Genomic DNA, 27,959 nt, shown 5'->3' on the forward strand with positions numbered 1-27,959 from the left:
GTGTCAGAAAAAATTCCTCCACTTCTACCTTAGTAGAACCTTGTGTGGTACCATAGGCAAAAATAAATCTCATTGTCCAGTTCCCCATTCTGATATTTGCCCACATCACTCTACTTGATATTGTCTGCCATTCAAGAAGATTGGCCTCGTATTTAGTGTTGAATACTATAGTTACTCCTTTTCCCTGATTGTTATTGCCTGAATATAACATTTTACTTTTATTGCTCAGAAAGATCTCACCAGTTTTTTTTTTTTTTTTCTTTCTTTCACCCCTATTATGTCAATCTGGTACTTAGCCAATTCCTCAGCCAGCTCCATTTCTTTGCCATTCAGGCTTCTTATGTTGATATACTGATCTTGAACTTTGGTGATGTTGAATTGGGGCATGTGTGTTTCAGGATTTGTTCCAGTAGCTGACTTTTTGCTGTTTGCTCTGGTTCCTTTACAAAAACAAAGGGGGGGGGTCTTGTTTAACCGGGAAGCGCTCCAGCGGGCATGAAATTCTGTTAGGTTGTACTATAATTTTATTTGTGGTTTAAGCCAGTAAGATTACAGTTTGGTCGGCTAAATCCCAAATTTGCCAGTCCATCCTCATTCATTCAATATGTAGGTAAATACCTAACAGGGTGCACCACGAGAAGGTGAGGATTGGACATTAGATCAGAAGCCCTGGTTGGTTCTCTGCATTCTTTTAAAGGCTATGTGGAGGTCTCCTCTCAGTTATACAGCTCTGATCCTTAATCACCCCTCTTATATCACCTGCTCTCATATCTGTGGTCTCTAATCTTTGATCAAGCACTTTATTTCTATTTATTTATTCATTTATGAATTTAATTGATTGATACACACCATATTCTAAGAACACGAAACATTTGCCATAATGAAGCAAATGATTCAGGCCAAAACCTAACTGCATCTTTCATTTAAAGTAACATTTATTTTACTTTTAAGATGTGAGTTTTGTGCTGAGGGAAATAAAATTAAAAGAGAGATTTTTATCTTCATTATTTTATTATTTTAAATGTATTGTTTTGCATACTTTCAGCAGTGGGATAGTGTTGAAATTCTAGAAGAATCTGAAGAGGGTCCTGTACAGTCTACTATCTGTGTCCCTCTGAATGTAAGTTGATAAGTTTATTGATTATTATGTATAATTCATGACTGAATATCACAAGTCATTTATTGTTTGTCATCAATCTTTGAACAATGTTTGCAACTGTTTGAACTGTTGTGGTCTTAACCATTTCGAAATGTGAAGTTGGAGGAGTTTTTGTTTTTAACATTCTAGAAAAACAAAACCAAGTTGTTTCTACCTAATTTCTACTACTGCACTTCTTTTCCTTTCTATTAAATTCTTGATAGAATATTTCTTGAAGAAAAATTCCGTTTTAAAAATTATGATTGAAGCAGCATGTAGATATTATCTATACTGTTTTTATCTTTCTTCAGTCATTAATTGAAATGTAAACATTTCAATTAATGCTAGCACTTTATTGAATGAAAAAAAAAACCTATATTGAATGAAAAAAAAAAAAAAATTAGGTGGTTACGAAAGTTGTGAATATTCCTTTTGCTCAACATTGAACTTATCCTTTCCATTTGAATCTTTTGTATCTTGTCAAATCATAGATAAGTGTCATGAGTGAACGTAGTAGTAGATTTGAGCTGTGCTAAAGTAGTTTTTTAATTAGTGTATAGTGTGTCTTTTATCGTAAATTGTGCTGCATTTTTTCAATCTGGATACAAGTGTCCTTCATTTGATACTTGTGTTTTGATACTTGTATATTTTTACTGCTTTTGCCTCTGAAAATTGCGTCTGTAAAGAAATGCACATTGCTGCATGGAAAGCTTTGGTATGACAAAGATAAGTTCTTCCTTGGATTTTTCGCAATGGATACATTGCAAAAATTGCTATGTATGCACTGAAATATGCAAAGGATTTGTGGGCTGTTTTGGTAAACAAAAAAAAGGAAAGCATTAACTTCTGTGAAAAGTGTCCTGATAGATTATAGCAATTAGAAATAAGAGCAAGAGTCAGGACTGTAGTAGAAGAGCTTATGCAAGAGTGAAAATGAAAAGTGAAATGAAACATCTGGAAGAGGATATTAACCATCTAAAGAAGAGATTGGCTGAAGAGGAAGTTAGTATGTTAGTATTATAAGGAAAGAGTCAAAGGATAGTGATATATCATTGCATGGGGACTTGATCATTAGAGGTGTGTGTGCTGACTAATAAATTGCACAAAACGTGCTTTCCTAGTGGAGCAATGAAATAAATAACTGATGCGTTGCAGAAAAGGAAAGATCAGGCATTCAAAATTAGTGGTAGTTGTGGGCACAAGTGACTTAGTTGGAGGAAAAAAGAATGTCGATAGAGACTTAGGAAGTTGGTACAGCAGGTAAAGGATAATAGTGTTGGTGAAAAAGTCATTAGCATGTTGCCCAGATATGACAATAGTGAATTGAGGAGGAGAGCAGAAATAATGAATAGTAAGATGTCTGAGTTGCGTGAGGCAAAGGAAGTTGTTTGTAAATCTATGCAGTGAATTTGAAGGAAAATTGGAATGGTTTAAAGTTGATGTATAACATTTGAATGAGTTTGCTGTTGGACATTTAGAAAGACAGTTATTCTTAGAAGGCACAGAGTAAAGAAGTTAATGCAGTAAATGATCAGAGTCTACTTATGAAGCAAGATAGCACAACAAAACAGATTGTATGACAGCAGGAAGATGGACGATGTGGTCGCAGCAGTACAAGGTGATGGAGTGCATAAAGGGGAGGATGAGAGATGTAGGAATGGAAATCAGGATCAGGGAAATAGAAATGGTCAGACCGAAGAGAGAGGTATTGTACAGCAGCTAGAATGGAGCATGTTGATGCTGGTAGAATGGCCTTAAAGACACAGGGATTGTTATGTTTTTACACAAATGTAAAGAAGGTTTAAAAACAAGAGAACTTAGTTTGTTACATTGATTGAGTCAGTATGCCCAAAGATAATTGGAATAAGTAAAATGTGGTTGTCTGAGAAGGATGTGATGTCGGGAATAGAAATGGAAGGATATATAATTTTTCAAAAGGAATGTGAAAAGCAGGGGGAGTGCTGTTAATGATTGCAGAAGAATTGTGTCCACAAAGGTGGAAGTTGATAGTGCACACACAGAAACAAGGTGAGTGAGTTTGCTGAATTTCTGAGAGATAAATATCTTAAGCAGCACATAACTGAAGCAACTAGAGGCTTTAAAATTTTGGATTTGGTGATAACTTCACATGATGTAGTTAATGAGATGTTGGCACTGCTGCCAGTTGGTGAGAGTGAACACGAGGTACTTGTTTGAGAAGTGGTGAAACATGAAAAGGTTACTGCCAAAAATGGATATATGTGGAAGTATAAAGTGGGTGATTATAGGAAACTCTGTAGTCAGTTATCATCAGTACATGGGGTAGATGAGCTGAGCAGAAAAGATGATGACAGTGCATGGAAATTCACAAATCACAAATCAAGCCAGTACTGACACAAGCAATGTATAACTGTATGCCAAGGGTGTGATGCCATGACCAAATCCAAAACTCTTGAACTTCTTGTTCCCCTGTATTGCATGTTGCCTAAGAGATTTGTCCCTCAAGAATTCTAGAAATTCCATTTCCTTATTGCTACATGCATCTTCCTCTCCCCAATTTATACTGCTGTAGTTAAAATTTTGCATAAAAATTATTCTTTTTGCACTTGCCAAGTTCAACTGTCTAAACATCTCCTGGTCCCTACCCTCTGTGTTCCTTGGTTTGTAGCAACACCCCACTAAATATTCCATCTTGCCTATCTCTACCTCACACCATATGCTTTCAAAATCATTAGTGTTACTGCCTTCCAAAGCCTCCACTTTTAGAGGACATAAGTCGTAACTTATCATAAGCAGTACTTCACCACCACGCTTTCCCTTCCTATCCTGCCAAAAAATGCTATGCCCTGCTACTTCTATTCCTGTTGTTCTATCCTCTTCTGTCAACCACGTCTCAGTGATCCCAATAATCTTTGGCCAGACTGATGCTATCAGCGCCACCAATTTCTCTCCTTTATTCCGGATATTCCTGACATTAGTATAAAGCATAAAAATGCCACTGTTTCTATGCATTACATTACATTAGCCAGGCACTATCAGCCTGGGGGGGGGGGGGAGACTTTTGGCCTCGAGCACCACATGTCGCCACTGGGTACGGTCCTCTGCGACTGTTCGCCATGTTCTGGTCTGCAGCCTGACTGCCTGCAGACTCCCTGATCGGGGGTCAGGTCTCCCACACTTGCCTCACAGTTCTTTTGGGCCCATATGAGTGCCCCAGCCACTGAAGACACAGGGCTCGCAGCTCCATCAAGACGTCTGCCGAGTTGTATAAAGCATGTATGGCAGCATTGGCCTGCCTCCTCCAGACTCTGTCTGCCATGACCCCTCCATAGATACGTCGTAGCATCTTGTTTTCGAATACTCTCAGGTGATTGGCTTGTCTCGCTGTGAGATTCCATGCTTCAGCACCATTAGAGGAGAACAGGCCTGATCAAAGTCTTGTATAGTCCCACCTTTGTAGTCCAAGACAGCAAGCGCGAGGCAAAAAGGGGACACACCTGATAATAGGCCACACTTGCAACGTTTACCTGACTCTGGACATCAGCCTCAAGTTTGTTGTTGTCTTCAGTCACGAAAGAACCCAAATACCTAAATACCTTCACCCTCTCAAAATGTGCAGCTCCCTCTGGATCTTGAGCAGCATGGCGACTCATAAAAAGGTATTTTGTCTTCTCTGCATTTATCTTCAGGCCAACTTCTTCTGCAGCTTCTTCAATAGCAGTAACCAATGCTACTGCATTGTCTCGTTGATATGCCATGACGTTCAGGTCGTCCGTGTAGCTAAGAATCCTAACTTGCACTCCATGTCGACTCCACCCTGCCACTTGCTGTGTGTTTCTAATTACTTTTTCCAACACTAGATTGAAGAGAATCAGAGAAAGCCCATCACCCTGCTTCACACCGGTCTGTACTTGAAACGGATCCGACAGGCACCTTCTGCTTTCACTCTTGCTCTCGAACCATCTATGCACACCTGCACCATTTTTCGGAGTTTTTGAGGAATTCCCAGCTCTTCTAACACTTGCCATATTTTTGGGTGTATTATCGAGTCATAGGCTTTAGAAAAGTCTATGAAAATATTATGAACTTCCCGGTTATATTCCCAGCACTTTTCAAAAACTTGGCGCAACATGAAGAGTTGGTCTACTGTAGAACGGTTCCTCCTGGAGCCCGTCTGGTAGTCACCAAGGCACACTTCTGCATATGGTGTGAGGCGCATTAGCATGATGTTAGACAGCACCTTGTAGCCAGTCGACAGCAGTAAGATACCCCTATAGTTGCCGCATTGAGCCTTATCTCCTTTCTTATATACTGGGGTGATCAGCGACTCCTTCCACTCGTCCAGCAGCCATTCTTCTCGCCAGATCATCAAGATGAGCTGGTGCAGCTGCTCCAGCTGGACGTCCCCACCATTCTTCAGGAGCTCCGCCAGTATGCAGTCCACTCCTGGAGCCTTATTATTTTTCAGCATGCAGATAGCACAAGTAATCTCACTAAATGTCGGCTCTTCAATAAATGGTTCAGCAGTTAGATAAGGAGTATAATCCTCCGATATTGATGTTCCAGCATTGACATTCAGCAAGTTCGCGAAATATCTACGCCACCGAGCGAGATTGAGTTTGTTAATAGATTTCCACTCTCATCTCTTATGGTTGCCGCTTGTGTCTGGGCACCTCGCATGGCTTTGATCATCCGGTACATTTCCCATCCATTATTTGTCACCTTATTTCTCTCTATACTAGCCACTTTCTCATTAAGATATGTCTGCTTTTCCCTGCATAGACATGTATTCACCACTCTTCTCACCCTCTCATATGCAGCTTTCTTCCTGCTATCCACTAGGTAGTTTCAATAGTGCTTCCCTTCGTTTCGCTACAGCTTCTTCACACTCTCTATTAAACCATGCTTTTCTCCTCCTCTTTCCCACAGTTCTCGAGGCAGCTAATGCGACCGTATTTTTGATGGTGTCCCACACCCCATCCAGATCATCCTCTTCCTCCTGTAACTCCCCAAAACGATTCTGGAACTCTAAATGGAAAGCCAGCTTGCCTTCCACTGTTTTCAACTTGTCCAGGTCCCATTCCGATCGTATGGTAGGACATGCGGGCTTCTGGACCACAATTCTATGCCTGAAATCGTAGGCTACCAGATAGTGGTTGCTATTGCCATCTGCTCCTCTGAAACTTCTCACATCCGAGATGGAGCTGTGGTGACGTCGATACACTAGTACATGGTCTATTTGGTTAGCTTTTCTGCAGTCATGCGATCTTCAGGTCTGCTTGTGGACGTCTTTATGCACAAACATAGTGCTCTTTACAAAGCATCCCGTAGCGGCGGCAAAACTCCCAAGTTGGATCCCGTTATCATTGCACTCCTCATATAGGCTCTCACTACCCACGAAAGGGTGCCACACACGCTCTCTCCTCAGCTTTGCGTTGAAATCTCCCACTACTAGCTTGACGTCATAGGACGGTAGTTTAGCACAAGTACGCTCAAGCACTTCGTAGAAACAATCTTTAGCTTCCTCCGAGCTCTCTTCAGTAGGCGCATCACAGTTCACAATAGACACATTTTGAAAACGTCCCCTTAACTATAATAGTACACAGCCGATTGTTCACAGGTTTAAAATCTAAAATATTACACAAAAATTTATCACTAACTAAAAATGCAGTTCTGAGTACTTTTTGTCCTCTGTCGTCACCACTATAGCATAGCGTGTACCCCTGATTGCGAGTTGAGCCATGTCCCAGCCATCGCGCCTCTTGTACAGCACAAAGCCGAATTTTATACTGTCGTAAGACATTCGTCACATTAAAAAGAGCTCCTTCTTTCACCAAACTACATATATTCCAGGTCCCAAAACGATTAATAATCATCGTCGCAAAGACGTCCGAAATCCGAGGCTTCTGTGGTGCTTATTTCATAACCAACGGGTTTTTACAGGAGGGGTGGTCGGCTCCTCGCTAACCCTCTCCTTATATTAGGATTCCTTAACTAAATTGAGCAGCATAGTACTAGCGACAGAAATCCTTAAGCAGTTGCATACAACGTACACACACCTAAAGTACTGTAATGAGATGTTGGCACTGCTGCCAGTTGGTGAGAGTGAACACGAGGTACTTGTTTGAGAAGTGGTGAAACATGAAAAGGTTACTGCCATAAATGCATATATGTGGAAGTATAAAGTGGGTGATTATAGGAAGCTCTGTAGTCAGTTATCATCAGTACATGGGGTAGATTATTTCTATACCTAGCATTATCCCCTCTGGACTCCACTAGGCTCAGCGTTACCTGATGTCGTCCCTCTTCTCCCAAGTACCCATTCCCACAAGAGGCCATCCATGCTAATATCCACCATGGGTATTCTAGTTTCCCTGCATTGACACACTGACTCGTTCAGAACAGCAATCTCTCCAGATGCCTATGTCCTTCCTCATTCAAATGCTAGCGGTCGCTTGCATACAATTCCTTTCTGTCCTCAAACACCCTCTAAGCATCCACATATTCCAATCCTCTCTCCTGACACATTTTAGCTATTATGTTATTCAATATTACTGCTCTACTGCTGAGCTCATCACTATCATACCTAGGCAACACACACACTATCTTTTCTTTCTGTGTTTTCTTTTGTACAACCTCAAGCAAGAATTTCATATCTCTCACTGCCCAATTTACATTGCCTCTCAAATCATTCGTTCCTACCACACAATCATCTCATCCACCCTTACACCCCTCTTAATTGCCATAGTCACACTTTCTGTCATTCCTCTAGACAAACATTCCTCACCCCTCCTATCTTGCACACTATGGATCGTTGAGTCCCTATACATTACACCTCTCACCACCCTGTTCTTCAATTGCTCCACTGCATCCCTCACTCTCTCTCCTCTAACACTTTCTTTCTGTGTTCCCCTACTTACCTGCCTTCCTGACATCACTCTATCCCTGGTTCCAGCATGCCCTCACATTCTTCTCATTTCCTCTCTCTACTGTCACCATTTTCTCCTCTCCTCTTCTATCATTCCTATAACTCTCTCTCATTCCCTCTCTTCCACTGATCCTATTCTCTCCTCTTCTATCATTTGCATAACTCTCTCTCATTCCCTCTCTTCTACTGTTCCTATTCTCTCCTCTTCTATCATTCCCATAATTCTCTCTCACTCCTACTCTGATTCTCCTTGCATTCATCTCTTCCATTCGCCTAATCTCATCTTTCACACTTCTCATCTCATTCCCTAGACATTCCACCTGCTCTTTCAGCTCATCTCTCTCTCTCTCTCTCTCTGCAAGTCAGCCACTCTTGTTTGTCATTCATCCTCCCAATTGAGACCATCTCCAAAAACTTCACAATCACTCAGCCTTTCCATGGCAAGCAAGAGAAAGAATAATTTTGACAGGTTGACACTGGCAGGTACTCATGACAGCAGAGTGACCATCGCAAAGGATATAGTGGAATTATTGAACAAGGTCCATTATTATGACCTTTTTCTTGACTACTAGTATTAATAAATTAAAGACTTAATTCTGTATGTTAGTCAAGTAAATATTAGTTTAATATCCAACGTTTCACTGAATGATATCTGTCAGCGTTTTCAAAGGAATACACTGGTAAGCAATAGAAAGTAACAAAAAATAGGAAACTAACTGACAATTCTAAAAGTTATATAAAGTTATCACTGTGCGTGATACAATGATATAATGCGCGTGTCGCAAGTGCAATGTTTTATTTGTTGAGATATTTAATGTAATTTTCATGAAAGTTCATTTCTTTTTGGTTAAATGATCTGATTAGAGTATTCCATATATCTGGTAAGATTAGGCCTTGATTCTTATTTAAGTTACCTGTTGAACGGGTGACTGTAGCAGCTTCTTTAAATGTTCTGGAATGGTAGTTGTCTTCTGTGTAGGGCATATGACTCATATCCCATTCAATATTATGGTTGGTAGAGGCAAAGTATGAAAAAAGGCCTGATATATCCTGTCTGTTATTCCTTACATAGCCTATGTGTTCTTTCTTTCTTGTATCAAAACTTCTAGATGTCTGTCCGATGTAATTAAAACCACAAGAACAAGGATGCTTAAACTCCAGAGTATTTGTAGAAAGGATGGCTATCTTTCGGTGAACTTATAAACTTTTGAATGGTCGCAATAGGTTTCAAGGTTACTCTGATATTATTACATTTAAAGAAGCTGCTACAGTCGCCCGTTCAACAGGTAACTTAAATAAGAATCAAGGCCTAATCTTACCAGATATATGGAAAACTCTAATCAGATCATTTAACCAAAAAGAAATGAACTTTCATGAAAATTACATTAAATATCTCAACAAATAAAAACGTTGTGCTTGCGACACGCGTATTATATCATTGTATCATGCACAGTAATAACTTTATATAATTTTTAGAATTGTTAGTTAGTTTCCTAGTTTTTGTTACTTTCTATTGCTTACCAGTGTATTCCTTTGAAAATACTGGACAGATATTAGTCAGTGAAACGTTGGATATTAAACTAATATTTACTTGACTAACATATAGAATTAAGTCTTTAATTTATTAAGGTCCATTATATTTGATGACGAGATATAGAAAAAGTGGGGATGCAGTGACAGACTCTCAAACATATCACTCACACAGAGGGAACTCAGTCTGTTGTCCATTACGTGGCCGCGACAGTTCCTCCTGTAGCCACAGTATCTGGTTTTCCTCCAGTCACGAACTGCAAAATATGTTGACTGCTGGATTTTTTGCTAGCTGATCGTGAAGTGTCCAGGTTCGTTACTACCTGGTTTGGTCCCATGTGCTATCCAATGGCCAGCCTGCTGTTTTACTGCTGTACCCCTCGAATGGTGGGGAGGGTCTGGGTCCCCTACAGTGAGATTTGTATGTCTTTGAGGGTATCACTCTCATTGCATGTGGGAAGAGTTGGGGGGGGGGGGGGGAAGAAACTGGAACTCTTGTTCTAGCGATCAAACATGGTTGTAGCCACTTCAGGTCTCTAATAATCAAGGGTGGTGATATTTCACTGGGCGATAAGACATCTACCACCTAGGCAATTATGTTATCATCTGAATGACGACACAATGACTCTCACATTGAGTCTGCTGACTCCATGGAGGGTGCAATAATAATAATTAATAATAAATTGAAGTATGGCAGTGCTTAAAATGAATAGCTTTTGAATACATTGGTATTGTTTGTTAACAATAATTTTTATCACTGATTATTGTAAATTTTGAAAAATAAGTTAAGTGAATTAAAGAAATTAAGTAAATTAGCACCCGTACTTCTAATGATTATTAAATTTTTTAATGGCACTTAATACTGATGAAAGGGAATTGGTTTCAAGATCACTAATATTGTTGAACTATCGGTATTGCTATTATAGCATTGTGTTTTTATTGACAGTTCTATAATGTTTGTACCATCATTTTGTATTTTTGCCTTAGAACAGCGCCTCCCAAATTGTGGGCCATGCTTGGGGGGGACCATTAGTTTTGTTGAGGGGGGCCGTGAAATAATGAAAACAAATTTAAAATGTTTTAAGACTAAGTAGATTTTTTTTATCTTAAAAGAAATGTATGTAATTTTTATTATTTATTGCATTTTTGGAAATTATGGAGACAACTACCGTGTTTGAATAAAAACTTTAGTTTAATTTTACTAAAATTTACAATTTGACGTTTCGACCTTTATGTCGAGGTCATCTTCTGGAGCGTACAAATATACACAAGAAACAAGCTATACTACAATCAGACTGGTTCGTTAAAGACACTGACCAACCGCTACCACAATTGTTGGCCTGACCTCTGGTGAAAAAAAATAAAAATAAAAAAAAAATTAAAAAAAAATTTATATTTTTTTTTAGGTGGTTTATCAGGATTTCGAAATCCTGATAAACCACCCAAATATCAACAATAAAGATGGTATGAAAATTCCAAGGATCCGGATGGCACACATTCAGCCAACCTAATATGAAAGATTCAACATAAGTCAGGACTCTAGCCAATCCGCTAGTATTAGAAACCATTCCACTCCAACTGGCTGGAATGATGTCAATATATGTATATAGTAGACAACACAAATAATAGGACTCGAGCATTGATGTATAAATTTTTTTTTTTTTTTAATTTTATTTTTTTTTATTTATTTATTTTTATTTTATTTTTTTTTTTTTTCACCAGAGGTCAGGCCAACAATTGTGGTAGCAGTTGGTCAGTGTCTTTAACGAACCAGTCTGATTGTAGTATAGCTTGTTTCTTGTGTATATTTGTATGCTCCAGAAGATGACCTTGACATAAAGGTTGAAACGTCAAATTGTAAATTTTAGTAAAATTAAACTAAAGTTTTTATTCAAACACGGTAGTTGTCTCCATAATTTCCAAAAATGCATTCGGATCACCGTGCAAGCCTAAAAGAAAGGATTTATTATTTCTTTTTTGTTATTTTTTATATTTTAATTGAAAAAAATCACACATTGGTGTTGGTTCACAAACTTTACTTCCTGCGTATTTCGGCGCTTAATGAATATTAGTAAATATATGCTGATTCATATAAGTTTCATTTCAAAGGTATTGATAAGAAGCAACAACAACAAAAACAAAAAAAACACTTACAAATGCAAAATCTTGTGCTCATTTAAAACAGCGAAGTTTTTTGCGCTTTAAATTAATGTTTTATTGCTATTGTACACAGGTGCAGGCAATGCGCAAGAAAGAAATATGCTTGCGGTGCAGGACAACTGCTCTGATAACACACATAGCATATAAATACAATAAATATTATAATAATATATGTCTGTATTAAGATTTTTGATGGGGACCGAGAAATATTTTAATTTTTCCAAAGGGGGCCTTTACATCCATAAGTTTGGGAAGCACTGCCTTAGAAGGCCGAAATATAAGATCTGACAGTATTAAACTCCTGGAACAGATTATTTCATAGGAAAATTATCGATAGGAAGTTAGTTTTTCATTCAGTACTATCATATTATCCTGTACACTGTTTGAGGGTACATATCAGGAATTTGATGTTTATTGACAATTAATGTTATTGTACAACTCTGCTGGATCGACTAAGAAACTAAGACTAAAACAAGAAATAACAATAATAGACAAAATCCAAGGGAAAAAACTGCGATGGTTTGGCCATGTGACCAGAATGGGAACAGAAAGACTACCATCTAAAGCCCTGAATACAACGATAGAAGGTAAAGGATCCAAAGGACAGCCCAGAATTAGATGGATAGACAAAATAAAAGAGGACCTGAAAACCAAATCACAACAAGCGACACCAAACTGGACAGAATTGTTTGGACTCTCCTGGGACAGACAGAAGTAGAAAGAGTTCATTCGGCCTCATCATCATCCACATAGATGATGGAAGAGAGGAGAAGAAGAAGTACAACTGAGATAAGAATGGACTGATTGATATATAACCAGCTTTGAACATATTGGTACTGTCATGTTCTGATCTATAAAAATTAATAAGAAGGAAATTAAAATGAGAAATCCCAGGCCAGCCTATTCAAGGTGGAACTGAGAACCTCATGTTATCTGTATGCTCATGTTATCTCTTACTGCCAGTCATTTTTCTCTCATCCAGTCCTGAGGTAGTGATTTGGTTTTACTCCAGGTTTTCCTCTCAAATACCTAAAAACCTAGAATACAATTGCTGCAGTAGCATTGCATTTAGTTTTGCATATAGTCAAGATTACTTGTTAACATAAAATGCTAACCTCTTTGCATTTTATGTTAATCATTAACTTTGACGAAGTATGCATTTAACACCTATACAACAGTAACACCTCCCCCCCCCCCGAAAAAAAAATTGTAAAAATAATTTGGTTTCATAAGGAAAGATATTGGATAGGTATTGGATGCATGATAAGAAGTTATGAGAATGTGACAAAAGCATGTTACCCAGGGGAAAAGACGTCAATGAAGTTATTAGCTTGCATAGAGATGTTAAACAGTTGATTTTCTTGGCAGGAATCAAATGATTTGAAAGATAAGAAATATGCATTGAGAGAAGATATGAAAGAGTTACTGCCTTAGTGTGTTAGGAGTGACTTGAGAAAACGGCCATGATTGCTAAGGAGTTCAATGAGAAAATTGTGCAGGAGGATGGTATGTAGTTTTTAGATATATGAAATCAGTTTGATGGATGATAGGACTTGTTTGACAGACTACGTTTCAATGGTTTTAGAGTTAGATGTTTGGAGAAAGTGTTGTTCAGTGAGAAATTGGAAGCTCAAAATCAGCAGAATTATAGAGGTATTAGGGATGCAGTCAAATGTGTCTAATAATCCTCTGGGGGATGATCAAATGGCTAGGATGCTAATAAACTTTCTGGAAGTTTCATCTGTCCTACTGAAATCGAAATGATATTGACACATATTCTTCTTTTATAGAAATCCAAAAGGCTTCAAGAGACAATTCCTTATGTTTAATCATCAATCCACAATCAGTGGATATAGCTGCCAGTTCTTCTTCTTCTGTTAATGTTAAACCAAAATCACTTTAAGTTTCCATAAATGGGTTTCTAATCCAATCGTATTGTTAAATACGATTGGATTAGAAACTTGATTGAGTTCTTATGGAAAATAAGAACTCAATTTTTCTTTGATACTTGTTAAATGTTCAACTATTATTGGAAGTTGTTTCATTTATGCAAGTGTTACTTACCAATGGAAACATTTCCAAATTACCTTCAACAGCTTTTCTTTTCCAAATCTGTAGTTTTCTCTGAAACACTTTCATTTTGTCAGTGGATGTGAGAATATTTTCATCTTTCCCTTGCATGCTAGTATTCAAAATATTGAGCTGTTGAAATATATCGGCCAAATACTGTAACCTGGCAATCCAAAATTCGCACCGAAGGAGGTTACAAAAATGTAATTCTTTCATCTCTTCAAAAAATGCAAGAAGTTCTTGTCGTAGCTTGTGTACACGGATAAGTACTTTCCCCCTTGACAGCCACCTCACCTCAGTGTGTAAAAGCAGCCGTCTGTGTTGATATGTATCGATATGAATCCATATCGATACAAAGCTTTTCGAATAAATGCGATTTGACAGGTCTTGTTTTAATAAAGTTTGCCATCTGAAGAACTTGATCTAAAACTTCTCTTAATTTTTCTCCCAATGTTTTTGCCATGAAGGCCTCGCTATTGTTGTGTCCTGAATAAACTAAGAAAGGTTTTAACATGAATTATTCAGGACACAACTTTAGTTAAACATAGGCAGAGAATGTGGCATGTTGGCTATAGACTGGAAAGGTAAATTTATGTATATAACTCTAGATTAGGAGCAAGAAATTGTATAACAGATGAAAGAAAAATTGTAAGACCTAACCTGTAATGCATGTGGGTCAGATAAAGAAATTAATTAAAGCTGTTAAATTTATTTAAGAACCCCATTTCATGTATTATAAAGTAGCAAAGCCTGTAAGCCAGAGTCCAAGGGTCACCTTTAACCGTTTTCTGTTACGTATACCAAAAGGGGGGGAAAGTAGTTATAGGAAAGAGAAACTAGAGCGCTTTCCAAGAAAAACACAACAAGCGCACGTGCGATGTGATAGAGGGAGCTGGACGCCATGACGTAAACCCACGTGACCGCATTGGCAGGCATCGCGATAGCCGAGAAACGCTGAGAAGAGAAAGAAAACAAAAAGGTCAAGCAAACCCACACTCGAGGCTTTTTTTGGGTTCCTGTTTCCTGACCTCTCGGACTTAGGTCTAGTCCGCACCAACAGAGAAGTTCCTGGCTGGCCATGGAAGGCATTGGTTTGTCTGTCGCAGTGTTTGAAAAGGGCCTAGCTATTTCCTAAGACTAGGATAGCTGAGCGATGTCGTGCGACGGAAGAACCAAGTAGATGCCGTCCGTTCTGGCTATGCTCATGAGCCATATCGCCCTTCCCGCCAAAGAATCTGGCCGTATAGTTTATCAGAGGTGATCAGACGAAAAGCAGAATGAAGAAGCCTTGATGCCCAGACAAGGCAAGAAGAAAGACAGAGTATCATTTCAGGGATGGTAAAGTAGACTTTACCATCCCTGAAATGATTTGGGTGGACTTTTGTGTTATATTTTCTAGTTAAGAAATAGTGTGTTTCCCTAAGAACATTTTGTGAAGTAGACTCATTTTATGGAACTTTAAGAACTGTCTACAACTTGGCACAGGCCCATTTTGTTTGAGAATTGTCTGCCTAGCAAGGCCATGTTTATTCTGTATGAATTAGTAGTAATGTGTAAAATGATATAACTAATGACCATGTAAATGTAGAAAGTGTGATAGGTGTTAATGAGATAATGTTAAGTTACTTATAGAGGTAGTCTAAGCAAGTTTGTTTATATGTTTTGTATAATAGTATTGAACCAAGGATCTTACTTGAGAATAATTCAGATTAATTAGTAGTAATGCTTACTTCTATGATTTCTTTATTTAATAAACATGTTCCTTAGTACCTGCCTGATTTGTTTTAGTATATGAATTCAAACAGCCACTCATAAAAATATTGATGAACCTAGCGGGAAGAAACCACGTGTATGATTAAACAAAGCAGGCCACGACTGCATGTAAGAATTTAGTGAACAGAGATTAGATTATATTATAGTTTAATTATTGTGTATCATTCTGAGAGAGCCATCCTGGGTAAGAGTCCCATCTATCCTCGGTATTGGCTGTTGCAGTTATAATATAAATTTGTCAATGCTTATTGGGTGGACTGTCTCAGAAGATGTGTTAATGGTCACATCCCACACAAGGACAAGGCCCTAAACACTAAGTAACCTACATGCGGTTAAACTATAGAGAGGCCAAAGGACTGCATATTTAAAAGGGGGAAAGAATTAAGTAGAGAACGGAATAAGTATAGGATGTTTTAAAAGGGAAGGATATACGAGAATAAGAGATAAGATTAACAAAGAAGTAATAAGAATAATACCATAAAGAAAAAAGAAAAGTAATATAACATTATGAAGAAAGCAGTGAGTTACGATAACATTCTCATTTTGTTTTTTTACAAAAGATGTAAGGCCCTTAACAGAGCTTACCATGGAAGGGGCTCCATCTGTACAAATGCCTACACACGACTTCCATGTTAACTGCCATTTATCAAGATAGCTATTCAAAATGTTAAAAACGTTCTCACCTTTTGTAGACACACTTAATTCTTTGTAAAAAATAAACTGATTTACTATTTGATCTTCATTAATAAAACAGACGAATGCTAAGAGTTGCGCCTTGTTGGTAATGTCTGTTGACTCATCAACCTTGCAATGCAAAATTTGAATACTGAAGTTTATTACTGCATACATTTTTCTCGATATCAGAAGAGATTTCTATAATAAGCCTGTGAACTGTATCATTGGACAGAGGAATCTTGCTTATTTTCATTGCTGCTTCATTTCCTAGCATTGGCATGACCATTTTTCTGCATGCAGGCAAAATAAGTGACTCACTTAAAGTATGATCTTTCATATTTTTTGCTATCAGTTCTGAGACTTGATAAGAAGCGATTTGAGCTTTATCAGAAACAGTCATTATACTTTTAAAAGAATTTGTCGCTTTTGTTTGCTGTTCAGACAATCTCTTGAAAAAACTTACAGATTTATCTTGTAAATTAGAGTGTATAGTTTTAAAATGTTTACTCAATTTACTAGGAAGCAATGATTCATTTGCCATTTTACATCCACATACTAAACATAGCAGCAAAGGATGATCTTCACTTCCGGTCCAAGTGAAACCAAAGCTTAAATAACTTTCATTATATTTGTGAGTAGGCCGTGATTTTGCTTTCTTACTTGCACTTAACTTTTGCTCACTTCCAGAATCTGATTCTTCAATATCACGCTTCTTTTTGAGAAATCTATCCATTTTATTTGGGTATATTTATCTGAAAATAAGTAATATGCACATAACATCCACTTCCAACACTTTTAAAATAAGTAATATACACAACAAGAATAAACCATATTCTTGTTCTCTTTGCAAGAAAAACCGCTGTTAATTAACATAATAATGATGTGTTGACAAAAAAGAGCGCTATATCCGTAATGAAAAGGTATAATAGGGTAACTATATTTATTTTTATATCTGGACACATATTTCTCTGGAATACCACAGGGCGCACCATTTGAGAACCACTGCTCTAAGACATGAGAAAGTCTTAATCTAATCACACATGATTAAAGTTTTTTTTAATAGCTAATTAATAATTAATATTTCCTCAGTTACACCATTGCGTTGTTTTATGCTTAATATCACTCATCTCTTACTTTTTCAAATCAATCTATTGTTCACATACTTTGTAATTAATTGTTGTCACCATTGATGATAGCCTGTAATATTCAGGCCATCATGGGGAAATTATGCCAACAGGCATAATTTCCCTAAGTTTCAAATCTGCATGAGTTGGTAAGGACATTATACAAGGAAGCCTAAGAGAATGTTGAAATGTGAAATGGATGTACTCAAATGGAAGAAGTATCAGAAATAAAGGGGGCAGGGGATTTTTTGGCATTGGATAGCTCTGCTTGGCCAAAAAGTGGCATCATCGAGACCTGATTGACAGAAGATGATACAGTTACTGGAATAGAATGTAAGAAGTACTGTATTTTCAGGATAAACAAAAGGGACAGGAGGAGGGGTATTACTGATGATAGATGAGGAACTTCGACAACTATTACCCTAGTGTTACACCCAGATGGTACTATTGCATCATCACTCATAGAAAAAGCCAACCTCCTGGCTTCTTACTTCTCCAGTTCTTTCATAGCTGATCATGTAAATTTCCCCCAATATTCTGAACACTCAATACTCAAATGCTGCTGAATTTTGACCTTTTGCCAGAAAGAGATCAGAAAATTGTTGCTCAGACTGGATCCCAAAAAATCTCCTGCCCCTGATGGCATCCTGGAGGGATGTTCTATAGGTCTGTGCTCCAGAGTTGACTCCCACGTTTTGTCATCTATTTACGCCTTTCTTTTTCCACTGGTATCTATCCTGCAGTCTGGAAACTACCTCATATACAACATATTCCTAAGAAGGGTAACAGATCTTTACTTTCAAACTACCATCCAATTTCTCCCACCTCATTTCTTTCTAAGGAAATGGAAAGAACCATCAACAATGAATTCCTACACTACCTTGGAGACTCTCATCTAGTAAATGACTGACAGCATGGATTTACCATCACTGTCAATCAACAGGGGATCTGCTAATCTATGTTACCCATCTCTGGACAAATGCCATGGAAAGGTGCGGCAAATCTTAAGTGGTTGCTCTTGATATCTCCAAGGCTTTTGACCGAGTTTTGCAGCTATGTCTATTAAGAAAACTCCATCATTCAGTCTGTCCCCTGACTTCTGCAATTGGGTAGCCAACTTCTGGCTGAGCACTCACTTCGAGTGATGGTGGATGGCACCTTACCTTTTATCTGTATGACTAATGCTGGAGTTCCACAAGGCTCTGTTCTCTTGCCCACCCTTTTTCTTCTATATATGAACAATCTAGTCCAGCTGACTACCACTCCAGTACACAGTTTTGATGATGAAAGCACATTGCACAAATCACCATAACCTCCAGAACTCTGACCTCTACTACCTTGAATTCCAATTTTCAAAACATTCATCAATGGGGTTTGCATAACATTCTCAACTTCAATGTTAGTAAAACATAGCTCTGCATTATTTCTCACAAAAAAAAGAACCCTATTCTTCCAATCTTACCCTTGACAGTACTCAACTCTATTTAAGATGAGATTTGCCTTCTCGGAATAACTCTAACCTCAAATCTCTCTCTCTTGCCACAAATGTTGCCTCCTCTGCATCCAAAAAATTAGGCTTTCTGTTTTTTGAGGTGTTACTTTAACTCCAAACAGCTCCTAACCCTATACATATCCACCTTACCATTGAATAATGCTCTCATATCTGGAGTGGTGCCCTAACAGCTGCCTGAAAATACTGGATTCTATACAGAAAAGAGCAGTTAGATTGATTGACGATCCCTCTCTCTCACCCACTAACACACCCACATGCTTTTGCACAGCCATTCAGTCTCCACAGCTTGCATCTTGTATAAATACTTCTATGGTCACTGTTCATCAGAATTGGCAGCAGTAATTCTCTCATCCTCTTGCAAATCAATCCAAACATGTGTAGCAGATAACCAACTTACAGTTCAAGTTCAAACTAATAGAACAAATTTCTCCTGTTCATTTATCTACAGTCTTCTACCACATGTATTTCTCAAGGAATACGAACACAACTTTTCAAGTCAGATGTGAATAGTTTCTTATTACCCATCCATGTACTAGCACACTATAGCTTTGACCAACCTATTGTGAATGGGTTTTCCATATATATATATATATATATATATATATATATATATATATATACGGGGCCAATGGACGTGGGCATTCAGTGCATGCAGGTGCCACTGCCGGGGTACGATTCATAAGTTCATTTTTAAGAAACAAAATTTTTATCATAAAAACAAAAAATTCTTAGAATGATCAATATTAAAATAAATAAGGCCGGATACACCGAATAAAAATAAAAAAAAATTGTATATAAATTGTATGTTTACAATTTTGCAGTGAGAGCAGGCTAAGTGCTTGCCTGCAGAATGTTGTGTCTATCTAAAGTGAAACGGTGAATAGTTTTATGCACAGAAACGAATTTTCATACAAAACATTTGTTGCTAGGTAAAAGTCATATCATATGACTGGTTACCTAGCAACAAGAGCCTACGGACAGTAGTGCAGTGCGGACTATTATTTTGTCTCTGTGTCGTGTTGTGTAATAATTTCTTGTGGGTATAAAATAGAAATGGAATCAAAAATTTTTAAAAAGTTATCAGTGCACAAAATCATAAGCATCAAGCTGCGAAAGAAGCAGATATTAATAAACAAACTGGGGCTCTTGAGAAATTTATTAAAATATTCTGATGCAGATTGTAACCAACTCGATATATCAGAAATCAGAGTTGATGAACCATGCACATCATCCAGTGTGCATGAAAGTACTATTGAACAAGACAACAAGACTCATGATTTAAGTGAAAAACAGGATATGATTTAGTTGTAGTTGACCACGACACTAACACATTGTTAGTCTCTGTAAATTTAGAAGATCCAGGTGAATGGGGAAATATTAATGAAAAATTACGAATTGTTTTAATTGAAATGGGGCCTGTTCAAAAGAAAAATTAATATATCCCAGAGATGCATATGGTCGTAAATTTGGTGCCATATTATAATAGAAAAAAAGGAAAACAGGGATCTCATGCCAAGAACATGGCTCATTTATTCCGGAACTTTAAATTCTGTTTTTTGCTTTTGTTGCAAACGTTTCGCACCTACTGAATCAAGTAGTCTTGTAGAAGGTTATAACGATTGGAGAAATGTAAGTACAACTTTGCATCATAGACATGAGACTAGTTTAACTCACATGAAAAATTTCTTAAAATGGAAGGAACTCAATAAAAATTTAAAAAACAAAACTACTATTGATTGCCAGACTCAAAGCATGTATTAAATGGAAAAGAAACAATGATCGAGTGTTTTAGAATGTTTCATTGAAATTATGAAATTCCTTGGTAGCCAAAATTTAGCTTTTCGCGAATCATCTGATAAATTATATGAAAGAAACAACAGCAATTTTTTAAAATTAGTAAAACTGTTTGCGAAGTTTGATCCCATTATGGAAAATCATGTTGAAAGGGGCCCTACAACGAAATAATAGAGTACACTATTTGAGTAAAGACAGTCAAAATGAAATATTGGAAACTTTAAGTAACGCAATCAGGGATACAATTTTATTATCAATTCGAAAATCTATTATTCTATTATTTTAGACTGCTTACCTGATGCAAATAAAACAGAACAAATGACCATTATTATTCGCTTTCTTTCCTGTGACAATGGAATTGTCAAGATCTGGAAAAACTTTAGGTTTTGTAGATATATCATATTCCACAGGATGTGGTTTATGTGCAACAATAATGGAACAACTGGTAAAATGGAACATTCCCATTGAAGACATGCGAGGTCAAGGATATGACAATGGGGCAAATATGAAAGGGAAAAAATAATGGCTCCAAAATTGGCTTTTGAACAAAAATCCTAGAGCTTTTTACGTGCCATGTGCTGCTCATACTCTAAATTTAATCATTAACGATGCAGCCAAAGTGAATGCAGATACAATTAGTTTCTTTGCAATTATTCAAGAAATATACAATTTCTTTTCATTTTCTCACAAACGTTGGGCAATCCTTTTAAAGTTCGTAAAAAATTTGACATTGAAACGGCCATCAGAAACACGATGGGAAAGTAAAATTAATGCAATCCGTCCTCTACGATATCAGTTAGAAGAAATTTATGATGCACTTTTTGAAATTTTAAATAATGAAAATTTTAATAAAGGAACTCAGTATGAAGCAAAAAAATTATGTGCTAAAATAAAGGACTACAAATTTATTTGCTCTCTTATAACTTGGTGTGATTTACTTAACAGAATAAAATGCTGTGAGTAAAATGCTTCAAGACAAAAATATGAATATTACACTTGCTTTAGAATCTATCGAAAACTTAAAAATATTCTTACAAGAGTATCGATCACATACAAATTTTAAAGAAGTTCTGAAAACAGCAAAAGAACTGAGTGAAGAGGTGGATGGAGAACAAGAATTTAAAACTGGTACGGAAGTACGATGATGAAAGTAGACACGACAATTTGACTATGAGCATCATGACGAAACGCCACAATCGCCAGAACATAAATTTAGAGTGAATGTGTTTTATACACTTCTAGACTTTGCAATGTGTTCGTAAATAGGACGTTTTGAACAAAAACATATTATGATAATTTCAATTTCTTGTATAGATTACTACAAATTAATAACGAAGATTTACGAAAAAAATTGTTACGATTTAGAGATTCTCTTGAAGGACGGCGACAGTAAAGTCGTAAATGCAATAGAACAATATGACGAGTTATGTGCTTTCTGGGATGTTTTTCGGAAGGATAATTTAAATATTCAAAACCCTTTCGATATTCTTAATTTTATTGTGTCCAATAATTTATCTTTCCCTAACTTTTCAATTGCTTTAAGAATACTGTCAACCTTCCCTGTTACTGTAGAGAACGATGAACATTCCTTTTCCAAGTTGAAATTGATTAAAACCTACTTAAGAACAAGTATGTCACAAAAAAAAAAAAAGGCTTGTTAGTTTGGCATTAATAGCTATTGAAAATGATATATGTGCGGAATTAGACATTAAGACCATTATTTCTAATTCTGTGATCAAGAACCCTAAAATTTTAATTTAAAAAAATTTCAAGTATATTTATGTAATTTAATTAATTTTCTGTTATTCTGTAAACATTGTATTTTTTGAATACTTATATTAAATGTTCTAATTATTTCTGAATTATTTTCTTATTTTCTCATCTATCTTGAGTTCTTTTATTTTCCTAAAAGATAGTTTCACTTATAAAATTATTAAGAAATTTTTACAAGTTACTAAGAATTTAGTAACTTGTAATGCAAGAATATTTTAAATTTTAGTTCAAATAAATTTTAACTTTAATTAAAATTAATTTTAATTTTTAGTGATTCAGGTCGGTGAGAAGGCTATAATCCCTGTATCATTATATTCAACGATTAAAGTGAAGTGGCTTTATCAAAATTTGCTTTAACTTTTGAGAATTTTTTGAATATTTGGGTTTTTAACGATTATCCTGCCTAGTCAACACCCCTGGTTCGTTACATTTAGCGAACCAACGTGTGGCTGTTCTGTCAAAATTTATTTAAGAAATTTCAAATAATTTAAATTTTTATTGTCGTAAAAGAACCACACACGACCGGATCGTTACAGGGGCTCTTAGATAGAAATTGCATGCAGGTGACAAAGACCCTAGCGCCAGCACTGTATATATATATATATATATATATATATATATATATATATAAGGTCTGAAAAGTTCTTGGCCTCGACCATAGATGGAAACACTATTGGTAAGATTTTTTTTTCTAAGTTGGTACAGCTATCATAAGCATCCATGTGAAATTGTAAGTCATTCTATCAAGTAGTTTGTTTTATACAGCTGTCTGAAGCAAAAGTGAAAGTGTTGTCTGTACTCCTTGAAATGGATAAAATTAAGTGATCATGCAGTTATAAAATTCTTTGTAAAAGAAGGTTTAATGCCAAAAGAAATTCATTCGAAGTTCATAAAAGTTTATGGGAACTCTTCTCCTTTGTTTTCAACAATTAAGAAATGGGCTGCTGAGTTTAAACGTGGCCATACCAGCCTTGAAGATGATCCACATGAAGGACGTCCTAGTGTAACAACACCAGAAATCATTGATCAAGTGCACAATATGGTATTGGATGACTGGTGAGTCAAAGTGCGTGAAATTGCTGAGACTATAGGCATCTCAAAAGAACTTGTAGGATATATTTTGCATGAAGGATTGTATATGAAAAAGCTTTGCATAAGATGGGTGCCACGCTTGCTCACAGCAGTTCAAAAATGTACTCGCATGAAAATCTCTGAACAGTACTTGGAGCGTTTTAACAAGAATAAAACTGATTTTATGCATTGATTTATTGCTATGAATGAAACTTGGATTAACCATTACACCAGAATCCAAATAGCAGTCAAAACAGTGTACAGATGCCAGTTGTTCACTGCCAAAGAAGACAAAGTCGGTTCCATCAGCAGGAAAGATCATGGCATCGGCATTTTGGGATGCTAAAGGCATTTTGTTTATTAATTATCTTGAAAAGGGTAAAACAATAACTGGAGAATATTATTCTGATCTTTTAACCAGACTAGATGAAAAAATTCGTGAGAAAAGATCTGGTTTGCAGAAGAAAAAAATCATATTTCATCTGGACAATGCACCTGCCCACAAAGGTGTTTTGGCAATGGGAAAATTAATGGACCTGCACTATGAATTGTTGGAACATCCACCCTATTCCACAGATTTGGCTGCCTCTGACTTCTATCTCTTCTCAAAACTAAAACTCTTCCTCGCTGGTCAGCATTTTTCTTCAAATCAAGAGTTGATCACAGCTGTAGAGGTATTTTGCAGATCTTACTGAGAACCACTACAAGGCTGGGATAATGGCTTTGGAACATCGGTGGAATAAATGTATTAGTCTTAAGGGAGATTACGTTGAAAAATAAAAATAGTTTTGAAATTATACATTTGTTTTTTCATTGTTAGGCCGAGAACTTTTCCGACCCTCAGAACCACTCTCGTATATATAGAAACTAAGCAAGATTTTAGATCTAAGGAGATGGTTCATTTGAGGCCATCAGAACAAAATATATTGTTAGTTGCGTGGCATTCATATCCCCCTCCCGTGCACACACGATATGGATGGCATGCATTGGCAGCGTAATGAGTGAAGGCTGAACAATTGTGGAGGGGGCTTCAACTATGAGGGCATAGATTGAAGGTAGGAAAAGATACAATACAGGAATGGAAATGAAGTATATACAGCTGCTAAGTGATAATTACCTAAAACAGCATGTGAAAGAGGGAACCAAGAGTTAGAAGATGTTGGATTTTTTAATAGCATGATTGAATGAATGGTTGTTTCCTATGGATTCCTTATTTAAGTTCCTTAATGTATCTTCCAATGTTGTGATTTATTTTAATTGAAGATTGGGAAGAAAGGCTATTCTCTGTATTTATGGACAAAACACAGGAATATTCCAAAATAGTTGTATTCTGTTCCATTACTGGATTGAATCTTAATGTTTTCGATATCTGCTTTAAAGAGAAACTGAATATGTGTGAAGTAAGGCTTGTGTTGAAATTTCAGGTGCGAGTTGTCAATTTCTTTAGTAATGATGTGCAAGGAAATATATTGATACTGTTTTTCCTTAAAGAACTTAAGGATGAGGAACATGTATTTTGAGTTCCCAGAACAAGATTAGCTAAGTTTTCTATTGTCTGTTTGATTCTTTTGATTGTTAGAAAGAGAAGAGAGACGCATTGAATTAAAGGAACAGATACAGAAGAATGGAGAGTTGTAAAGAAAATAAATATAAGGAAATAAATGGATGTTTTCTGTGGATTCCTTATTCAAGTTCCTTAAAATGGTACTAAATCTTGATTACTGCGTGAGTTGTTGAATATATTAACAATTGCTGCAGTATAATTTAATTGAAAACGCATATATACATATATTGCTTTTCTTTACATAATAATTTTTGAATTTTGTATTTTGCTTAAATAATTAATATAGCTACTGCAAGTGGTGACTGTGGTTTGCATGCAAAATGAAGAATTTATAAAATGTATAAACTTGGTACTATTTATACAGGATTTTAGTGGAGATCATTTTGAAAATGATAATGCTTTCTTTAGCTTAGCTGAAGTAACAAAAATTTAGAAAGATGGTCTGATAAGCAACTCCTCATAATACTACAGTCAAAATTACAGGAAATGGCTGTCTTTTGTGCAAAAATCTTAAAGTACTAGAGAAATGCATGACTATTTTACTTTTAAGAAAATTGTTGGAAGATTTTTTTCACTTGGTTTGACTATAATAAATTCAGTTTAATCCTTTATCCAAGTGTAAGCAAATAAAGTTTGTGCCTAAAGTATCTTCAGGACTGAGTAAACTCGTGGTAAAAGTAGACCAAGCTGTCATCACTATTTGTCTTAGTATCTCCCATAATACGAAGCATATCTCCTTGTGGACACGTATAATGCTATACATTAAAGGAAGGACCACTACCAAGACCGGTTTCGACCTTTATTGAATGTTCCAGTATAGGTCAAACTCCAAAAATTCAGCGTTGTTCCCATCAGTAACAGGCTTACCCTGCCACTGAGAAGAACTCTCAGCGTTGGCTCTACCCCGTGGCAGACTCACCCCACCATTGAGCAGAGCTGCTCATATGTCATCTGAGGGGAAACAGCAACAGCTATTCCTCAGTTAACTGCATGGGCTACAGTATTGCCTTTCATTACTCCCCCCCCCTCCCAGGACCTGGGTGACAGCAACAGCTGAGCCTCAGTTAAAACTTCATGGGCATTGCCATTCATCATCCAAGCTTCCAACCGGTTTTGACCTTTATTGAGGTCTCGTCAGTGGGAGCCAGACCTAGAGGTGGTGATACTAAAGTGGAAGCAATGGAGACGTCATCTTTACCCATACGAGTTGCCAAAAGGTGTCCCACCTTATTATTAAATTACTCTGGATTTAGAGAAAGATGTTGGAAATTTTTTCCACTTGGTTAGACTATAATAAATTTAGTTTAATCCTTTATCCAAGTGTAAGCAAACAAAGGAGTGTATAAAATGGACATGGGGATCAAATGACTGATATGATTACGACTAAAAGAAGATGGATAACATCAGTACAGTACAGCAGTGTCGAACTTTCCAAGGAGTGGATATAGACTCGGACCATAGTTTAGTGATTGCAAACATCAAGTTGAAATTAAAAAAAAAATATCAACCCCAACATCAGAATATAAGAGATACAGCAAGAATAAGGGAAGCAGAAATAGGAAGAAGGTACAGAACAGTGTTAGAAGAGAAACTTAAAAGCGTGAAGAAAGAAAAAAACTCAAACCTACGAGTGAAAAGAGTAATCAAGGCGATAGAAGATGCAGCTGAAGAAACAGTACCAGAAGAAGAGAAGATCAAGAAGAAATGGATTAGACAAGAAGTTAGTACAGGAGAAAAGAATGTTGAAGATAAGAAGGGATACATCAGAACAAATAGAGGAGCAATATAGAAGAAAGTGTAATGAGGTGAAAAAAGCAGTCAGAATGAATAAGATGAAATAGTTAGAAGCCCAATGCAACAATATAGAACAGTACTATGGAAAGCATAAAACAAGGGAGGTATATAAAATGATCAGAACCATTAATAGAAAATGGCAACCAAAACAGACACAATTAAAGATGAAAAAGGCAAAGTATTGATGAATAAAGAAAAAATTGTACAGCAGTGGACAAGATACTGTAGTGAGTTATATGAAGAAAAACTAGATATAGATAGCATTGCGAAACTGACTGAAGAATTGAAGATATCACCACCAGGTAATGAACATGATATGGAAATTTTAAGAGGAGAGGTAGAAAAAAACAATAGGACGGCTAAAACACAACAAGAGTCCTGGTAACGATAACATCACTGGAGAAATGATTGAATATGGTGAAACTATGGTTACAGAAATGCACCAACTATGTAATATGATGTGGAAAGAAGGGAAAATGCCCGAGGAGTGGGTGAAATCAATATTAGTGATATTATACAAGAAAAGAAATAAGCTAGAATGTAAAAATTATAGAACAATTGCCTTGACAAGTCACCTTGGTAAAGTGATGATGATATTGACAGAAAGATTGAGAACACAATTGGAAGCATACCTTGCAGACAAGCAAGCAGGATTTAGGAAAGATAGAACTACAATTCAACAGATTTTGACAATGCAGTTAATAGCAGAGAAAGCTAGAAGAAAAAATAAAAACATATATACTTGATTTGTTGATTTTCAGAAAGCATTTGACAGTATTGACCAGAAAGTGACATTAGCAGTTCTGGAAACCTATAGAATTGATAAAAAACTAATAGCTATATTAAAAGATGTTTATCAGAATGCAGTTGCAGCAGTTAGAATAGGTGATGATTTGGGGAAATGGTTTAGAACAAGCAGAGGTACTAGACGGGGGACCCAATATCACCAAGGATTTTCATCGCAAATTTAGAAAGTGCAATGGAAAAACTGAAGGAAGATGCAAAAGGAATATCTGTACACGGAATGAGAATTAAAAATCTGAGATTTGCAGATGAAATTGTTATTATTGAAG

The 27,959-nt window shown here is 36.5% G+C and overlaps 1 protein-coding gene across 6 annotated transcripts in view; it reads left to right on the forward strand.

Moving 5' to 3' along the window:
• The window catches only part of Cog1 (conserved oligomeric Golgi complex subunit 1), a 580,539-nt gene that overhangs the window by 427,155 nt on the left and 125,425 nt on the right, over nucleotides 1-27,959 (forward strand). For all 6 annotated transcript variants that reach the window (XR_016549365.1, XM_090403917.1, XM_090403919.1 and 3 more), the window contains exon 24: nucleotides 1,046-1,120. Coding sequence is in view for 5 of the 6 variants with exons in the window: in XM_090403917.1 (XP_090260043.1) it covers nucleotides 1,046-1,120 (75 nt within the window). In the remaining variant the exon portion in view is untranslated. The remainder of the gene's footprint in view (nucleotides 1-1,045; nucleotides 1,121-27,959) is intronic.

The sequence above is a fragment of the Typopeltis vanoorti genome, chromosome 14 (genome assembly GCF_054136105.1).
Source record: "Typopeltis vanoorti isolate ZY-2024b chromosome 14, IOZ_Tvanoo_1.0, whole genome shotgun sequence".
NCBI lineage: Eukaryota > Metazoa > Arthropoda > Arachnida > Uropygi > Thelyphonidae > Typopeltis > Typopeltis vanoorti.